General features: G+C 39.9%; 1 protein-coding gene across 1 annotated transcript in view; it reads left to right on the top strand.

Annotated features, from left to right (window-relative positions):
- The first annotated feature begins 126 nt into the window (after positions 1–126).
- LOC101854471 overlaps positions 127–8,230 on the top strand; it is a 30,431-nt gene continuing 22,327 nt past the window's right edge. Inside the window, exons 1-10 of the mRNA XM_013091023.1 lie at positions 127–373; positions 824–989; positions 1,461–1,640; positions 2,249–2,398; positions 2,887–3,116; positions 3,669–3,960; positions 4,562–4,755; positions 5,464–5,613; positions 6,246–6,428; positions 7,571–7,832. Of these exons, the coding sequence (XP_012946477.1) occupies positions 183–373; positions 824–989; positions 1,461–1,640; positions 2,249–2,398; positions 2,887–3,116; positions 3,669–3,960; positions 4,562–4,755; positions 5,464–5,613; positions 6,246–6,428; positions 7,571–7,832 (1,998 nt within the window). The 5' untranslated portion in view covers positions 127–182. The remainder of the gene's footprint in view (positions 374–823; positions 990–1,460; positions 1,641–2,248; positions 2,399–2,886; positions 3,117–3,668; positions 3,961–4,561; positions 4,756–5,463; positions 5,614–6,245; positions 6,429–7,570; positions 7,833–8,230) is intronic.

The raw sequence follows: 8,230 nt of genomic DNA, 5'->3' as shown, positions 1-8,230 counted from the left end.
TCTCTCTCTCTCTCTCTCTCTGTTTCTCTCTCTCTCTCTCTCTCGGATTTTTTTCTGTCTCTTGGTAACATCTTAAAAAAATTGAAAAATCTGTTAATCATTTTTTCTCTTTTTTTTCAGCCACCATCAGGAACAAAGATTCCCTGGCCTTTGACCACTCTGTTGGCCACCGTGACGCCAAAATGGCACGTGCCCAGGTGGAGGAGAGTCTCCGTGTGATCTGTGACACCTCCCGTAATGACGTCAGACCCGAGTCTCCACGCCACTTCTCCGAGCTGGTCATCGCCATGAGGTCACTCTCTCAGGGAGACCTGGAGGATCTGCACAAGATGCTTAAGACCAAGACTCTCTGCCCAGACAACGACAAGACATTGTGAGTTTCTGGGTCAAGTGTCTTACCTCAAGAAAGTTAAGAAGAGTGGTAACGATAAGAACTTACACTTTAAAAAGCCTACAAGAAATCGCTGTATGTTTCTGAGTTGTTACTTACAGTGGGACAACGTCGTGAATCGTTCTGGTAATCTTCTCGAACGTTCTCTTCACAGGGAAAATACACCAACTTTCAGAGGCTTAAGTCACACATTTCGCCGTTAAGACCCTAACCCACCTGAACAATTTCCCTTTGATTTATTGTCATTAATTTATTCATCCTTACTGATTATCTTCAGTAAATATAAAACATTATAATTTGAGGGGAAAAAACGTGATATAGAGTGTATTGTATGAGATAAATTTAATAACAAATAGACCATTGTGGCATGTGCTACCACAAACAATCAAAATTAACTGTTATTTCAAGCAAACTACCATTTTCCATTTTCAGCAAATTTTTCTTGGATGCCTTGCCCCTTACATCTACTGACGCGTCCGTCAAGCTGATGACGTCACTGATCGCCAGCAAATATGTCAAGGGCGTCCTTGCCCAGGCCTGGATCACATCTTTTGGCTTTGTGCAAACTCCCACATCGGAGATGCTGCTGAGTGCCAAGGTACTCTTTCGTCTTTTGTCATAAGGGGCGCCCATTAGAATGATCAATAATTTCATTTTAGAGTGGAAACACAATTCATGATGAGAGCAAGGATTTCTGAGAAGAACAAAAAAACGCTCCTCTTTTCTACGAGCTAACCTTGGAACAAAAAAAAGGCTTCCTATTGTGTGTTTTGTTCAGAGCATTTTTTATGCTCACATGGGCTGGAGGGGGATGTAGAATCCGCTCTATTGCTAGAACACTCATGTATTATGCATATAGTCAGGTGTACTACTTGTAGATACTCTAATGGGACATATATTAGCGTAATAACTTTATCTTGTTTTAAATTAATCAGTTTTTACTCAATGCACTGAACCAATGTTGAAAGGGATGCTGTACACAATATACATTTACCAGTGTCTCAACCGTCACATTAAATGTGTGATAAAGCACTTCTAACACACGCTACACAATATCTATCTCCCGCAGACTCTGGTGGACAGCGATGACACTAGGGAAGACGCTCTGCTGCCCGTCTCCTCCATGGTGAACAACTACTGCAGGAAGATGACGTCATGTGACCAGGACTACGCTGTGCTCAGCATCATGGCCTCCCTGGAGAGGAACATTGGCTACCGCTGTGACGTTTCTGGAAAGAATTTCGAGAAGGTTCGAAAATGTGTTACATCAATTAACAGGATGGCTTTCGTTTTGTTTGAGTTGAAGATTACACCACTGTCAAAATGAAAGCTCAATGCAGTGGTGTGGAAAAAGAAAGATGAAGTTTAGAAATTAAAAAAAAAGGTGAACTGCCATACCTGCGTGGTGCACATCGGACTGTTGTCTTCTAAAGTTTTATGATGACATGTTGTTCTGTAAGTAATCATAACACATGATAGACTAATAAAATTAATCCCCAGCTACCTTTCAACATTTATTTCTGTTTCTGGCTTTGTTTTTTGTGTGATTTTTTAAACAACTACTTTAGTGAACAACGTACCTTTGCAGACTTTAATCTATTGAGGTGTCGGCCTAGGTATACAGAACATTATTGGATCAGCACGTAGAGATGGGACACACTGCTTTGATTAGAAAGCTGAGGGAACTTAAGAACCTCCGACACCACCACCCCCTCCCACCACCCATTTGAAACGAACAAATTTGCAACTTGTCTTACAACTGACAGCAACATAAAACTCTATATCGCATCATAAGTTTAAATATGAGTTAAACATTCCTTTCAACTTGATTTTTACATCCCTCCCTGCCTCCTTCAGGTTCTCCTGTCCCTCCGAGCTATCGGAAACGCCGGACATGCAAGCCGAGCTGTTGGCCCCATCAACAAGTGCCTGAGCTCCCCCACTAACCCTCTGGAGATCCGTGTGGCTGCTGCTGAGGCTTTCAGACGCATGCCTTGTGAGGCAAAGGTGAGGGGAGAACACGTTTGAATTATGTTTTAAAGCATGCTGAACACCTCTTCTGCCCTACCAGGTTTTCTAAAAAGAAAATAAAATAGAACCGACTAATTAGATTCTGATATAATATGATAAAAGAGTACTGTTGCTTAGTCCCGGCCTGCCTGTGTAACAATCTCTCAACAAAAAGAAAAAAGAAAAGAAAAGAAAGAAAAAACAAGCCCCAACACAAAAAAACAAATAACAACAACAACAACAATAAAAAACAACACCAACAAAAAACCAGAAACACGAGTCATGGAAGAAAAAAGGATCTCTCTCTCTTTCTATTCCCATTATTGAATACAAACATATTTTGCAGTATCATGTTATTACATGCTATTATTTTGGACAAATCTTTTTGTTACAAATTACAACCACTCTACAGTTATTAATCGGGAAAATATAACATTTTGATAAAGGACTACGCACATTATTTTTTTTCAAACTTTTTCCATTAGGAGGACGAACTGTGGAACACCTTTGAGAACGGTGACCTGGACTCCGAGCTCCGAGTGGCTGCCTACCTGGCCCTGATGCGGTGCCCTAGCGACGCCACCCTGGGCAAGATGGCCGCCAGTCTGCTCAGCGAGGAGGATGACCACGTCGGTGCATTCGTCTACAGCCACTTGACCAACCTGAGGGAGACTTCAGACCCACACCGACAGGACATTGCTCGTGCCGTGCAAAAGTGAGTTCACTGTCACTGTAAAATTACAAAATAAATTCGTCGTTTTGGACATTTTACGCCCAACTATAAACAGAATAATATGAAACTTAAACCTAGTAGTATTTGCTTCTCATATCAGACTTTTAAAATAAAAACCATCTTAAATAATCCCATTAACCATAACTCTCATTAAAGGCAACGGGAGTACGTATAAAGATGATACTAATTTAGTCATCGACGATCACTCTTATCTCCAGCTCCTATGAGTTAATATTCCGAGCTCCCATATTCTTATACTTACATTTTCTCTCTTGTTCAAGCCCTTGCAGTTAATAATCACATTTACTGCCTTATTCTGAGCACCCAAAAAGTTGACAATTTCATTTTCAATCGTATTCCAAGTCCTCATAAACATTTCCTTTTTAAGTTAATCTTAATTTAAGCTCCCAAAAGTGAATAGTTACATTTTCATTCTTATTCATAGCGTTCGTGAGGCAATATTCCAAAATAAATTGCTCTCAAGAACTCATAGTTGCACAATATTCTGTCATTGTTCATTTCCTCTCCTTGTAGTCTGGCACTGGACAAGGAATTCGAGCTGAGCGCCCTGAAGTATTCCCGCAACTTCGAAGTGTCTGCTCTCATCAACAAACTGAACATGGGATTCGCAGCAGAGAGCAACCTCGTCTGGTCCAGCGGGTCGCAGATGCCCAGGTCTATCTCAGGAAACCTGACCGTCGATCTGTTCGGCCAGGCTATCAACCTGATGGACTTCGGAGCCCGTCTAGAAGGATTGGAATACCTTGTGAAGAATCTCTTCGGACCATACATGCCAGAAGAAGATAGATCAGACCAGAAGTTCAAGGTAAGCAACAGTTTTATCACAATTAAGTAATTTCAAAGACAGTTTGCCGGGCTGTATTATGAGTGTAATGAAGGAAAGAAAGCAGTAAAAAAAGCGAGCATGATCTACGTTTAAAGGTAAATAAAAACAGGTATGTTTCAGTTCTCGTGTAAAAAATACACCCCTTCACCCTACCACCATTATTTCTTTCCTACTACTGACACATACCACCGCATGACAAAAAACTAACACGAAGCAGTGTCCTTGATTATTGTTGTCAATTTGTGCACAGTTACGAAATCATTAATTCGAAACAGAGAAATATCCATTACCTCACCCCACTCCAAAAAAAAAAGCAAAAAACAAAACAACAACAGCCTAAAACAACAACAAGAACAAACAGATAAAAAAACAAACCTAAATAATCAACCATCGAACAAACAAACAAACAAGCACAAATCCATCACTACAAAGTTGATTTCAAACATAAAACTACTTCCCAGTTTGAATAGCAAACTTTGGCGATACTTAAGTGTTGACAAAAACATGTTGCCAGCACGAATTCTAACAGGCATTTATATCGCGAATGTAGTCTAATAGTTATGTTTTGTGCCATCCACAGAGCCGCGCAAAGGCTGAGGATGTTGAGGGCTCCATCTATGGCCGAATCTTTGGCAATGAGATGCTCTTCATGCACAGCAAGACCATGAAATCGCCCTTCAAGAAAATGCCTTCCAGCTGGCTTGACCTGCTCATCCAACTGTCCAAGAAACAAGACTTTGCTCTGACCCAGTCAGCTCAGTTCATTGACACCTGGTAAGGCTCTATAGTTTCTGCATTAGTATTAATAATAGTGATAATAATACTAACAATTATAACGATAATGACACTGATAACAATCACAATGATAATAATAATAATTTTAATAACAGTAATAGTAATACCAATAATGATAATGATATTTAAGATGATGATGATGATAATGCTAATAATATTTAAAAAACAATTATAGAAATAACAATAGCAATGAAAGTAAAGATATTATTTTGCTTGCTAAGTTTATCTTTCTTTATTTTCTTTCTGTATTTTTTCACATTTGTTGAATATTATCAATCCTTTTTCAAACTTGTCTCTCGTTTTCTCAATCATGTATAGTCGATCGGAAAAAAGCAAATCATCCACGACACTTTTGACTATCTGAGTGTCAAGGTATTTTGGATTCGCGTCTGTAGTGTAGCGGTTTTGTGCTTGGCTGTCACATGCAGAAGATCTGGCATCAAATATCGTGTGGGAAAAATGTTTGTGGCGTATCCCCATCTTCACGCTGATACATCCGTCTCAGCCTGGACTGGCCCTGACAAACAGTTTTCAAACTTAACTAAATTGTGCTGATGGGGCGTAAAGCACCTACATTAAAATTGAAAGTGTTGAGGACAACAAACATGAGGCAATTGTGTGCTTTTTTAAAAGAGAAATTCTTGTGATATTCGTCTGTTAATCTATTTCGCTTCTTCACGTCCCCAGCATGATCTTCCCTAGCGTGGCTGGTCTGCCCATCCACGTCGACGTCAATGGTACCGGCACTGTGGACCTGGTTCTCAGTGGCAAGATGGACCTCAGGAAGTTGGGATCCTCTCCTCGTTCTCTGGACATCGATGGTGAAGTTCGCCCAAGGTACTTTATACACCCTCTAACTCTGAAAAAACCCCCACCAACAAAAGCAATAAAAAACAAAACGAACAAACAAAACAAGGGGCATTTTTCAGTCAATCCATACATCTTTTTTTCACCCTTCCACTTGCCTTGAACCAAACGAATAATTCATATTTCAAACCTTTAAAGCGCCAGAGAACATCAGGGTTATTATGGGCATTCTGTGCAGAATCAGTTAACAAAAAATTTTAAAAATAAGATTGGTTTTTATTGCTTTTTAAATGGTTTATAATGTTGGTCAGCTTTGGGAATGTTTTAATCCACCCCCCCCCCCTCAAAAGAATACCATTGCAGCTTTGATTCATTAAAAAATATAATTAAATAAATATTGCTTTTATGGCACTGACATCTGCAATCGAATATCTACTGAGGAACGAATTGCGAGGAGTATTTTAAAAATGCTCTCTATTTACACAAAATCAGCTGGTCTGGCATTACAGAACTGGTATTCAGAGGGATCCTATATTGTATAATAGTGAGAATCATTTGGCTTTAAAGGTACGTTATTGATATGAACTTGCGGGGTATCTAAGTTTAACCTAGTAGATGTTTTCGAAATACATGTAATGACTTTTGAATCTTCAATTTCTCAGTGCCGCTATTGAAATCACCGGAACCATGTCTGTGGACGCAATGGTCACCAGGACTGGACTGCGCATGCGTAACACTCTGCACACCAGCACTGCCCTCAAGGGACGTGTGCAACTGGAGAGAGGCCAGCTGCTCAACATGGAACTTGAGACTCCCGAGGACAAGATGGAAATCTTCAGTGCCGGGTAACTAGCTAATGACAACATTATGTTATGTATCTGTATGTCTGTCTGTCTGTCTGTCTGTCTGCCTGTCTGTCTGTCTCTCTCCATCTCTCTCTCTCTCCATCTCTCTCTCCATCTCTCTCTCTCTCTCTCTTTTGATCTCTCTCTCTCTCTCGATCTCTCTATCTCTCTCTCGATCTATCTCTCTATCTCTCTCTCGATCTATCTATCTATCTATCTATCTATCTATCTATCTATCTATCTATCTATCTATCTATCTATTTATCTCTCTATCTCTCTATCTATCTATCTATCTATCTATCTATCTATCTATCTATCTATCGATCGATCTATCTATCTATCTATCTATGTGAAGAGCCAGGTCTAGACCAATGTCTAGAAATTATGTCTCTCCACCCAGCTCTATTCAGTCATCCTCGCTAGTGTTGCAGCATCCTGACTGTTTCCACTTGTCCAAATACTACTGCATAAAGGCACACTCGAAGTAATTGATCCTTTAATATCATTTTATACTTTCTGCTATTGTTTCCCTTTCTCTATAACATCAAATTCTTTTTTTTTTTTTTGAACTTCGGAAATTCCTTTTTTTTTTTTTTTTGGATTTTTACCTTTCCTTTTTTTGTTTTAATACATATTCTTTTGGTAGTCCATGTTCTTTAGTTATCCATTCTTTTTTGCATTTGAGGAGTTGGGAAAGTTGTATAGGTCTAACGGCCCTTTCCAACAGAGTGAGGTTATTTAAAAGACGGGACCTCGAAATTTAACGCCCACCACCAAAAAGGACAAATCCAAATAAGCGGGGAGTTTTATTTTACCCGGCCTTAAATTATCTGTTTTTCAGAAAGTCTCTTTGGGGATTTAAACCAGAGGCATCGGCTCCTTGGTGGGTTTGGTTCCCACTTAACGTACCGTTTTGTTTTTTTAACTTTTTTTTTTGGCCTCCTTTGTTTTTAGTTTTTGTTTTGGTTTTTCTGGCATTTGCACCCCATTAGGTTCCTTTAGTTGCCACGGTTTGGGGTTTTTTCAGGCCCTTAACAAACACAAAAAAGGAGGGAAGATGAGGACGACAAAATATGCTCAATAAGAAAGAACGAGCAAGCGACACCAGAGCACCCGCCAGTCAACCACCCTCTTATCCGCAGGTCAAAGTTCTTCATCATCCACAACGACGTGGAAAAAGAGCAGGCTATGATGGCCGACAACCGTCAGGAGTACAAAGTGTGTTCTGGTGGTCAACTGGCTACTATTTTCGGAATTGAGATGTGCGGAGAACTGAGCTTCCCCAACGCTTCCATGGCAACCACAGGCCCGTACTTCCCCCTGACCGGACCCACCTCAGGAAGCCTGACACTGTACAAGAAGGATTCTCACAAGAGTTACAAGATCTTTGCCAAACGTGTTGAGGTATGTCTTTTGGGTTAATTTTCGTAAGAGATTTTATGGCAATTGCAAAACAATAATGTCATATAAGTGCCGAAGGTTAGAGGTGTTCCAAGAGAGTGTGAAACAAATAAAAAGAAAGGGAATGAAGGAGGGGGGGTGTGTGATAAGGATGATTGATGTGGTACATTCGTGAAGCGTTAGTTAACTCTTACAAGTCGGAAACATATTCCTTGTTTTGTGGCAGCATGTGTAGTTGAAATTAATATGGGTAATACATTTACATTCTTATCACGAAAGCAATAAGTTTCAGTTTACGCGTTTGTATCTTCGACCAAAATATCGATAAAAGTATAAGGATTTCGTACTATGAGGATACAGTTATAGTAGGGGTGAGCAGGTATTTATGATGAGCGAAGAAA

This window comes from Aplysia californica, unplaced genomic scaffold (genome assembly GCF_000002075.1).
Source record: "Aplysia californica isolate F4 #8 unplaced genomic scaffold, AplCal3.0 scaffold00029, whole genome shotgun sequence".
Lineage (NCBI taxonomy): Eukaryota > Metazoa > Mollusca > Gastropoda > Aplysiida > Aplysiidae > Aplysia > Aplysia californica.
The sequence above is the reverse complement of the archived record's forward strand: the minus strand, read 5'-3'. Positions and strand labels throughout refer to the sequence as shown.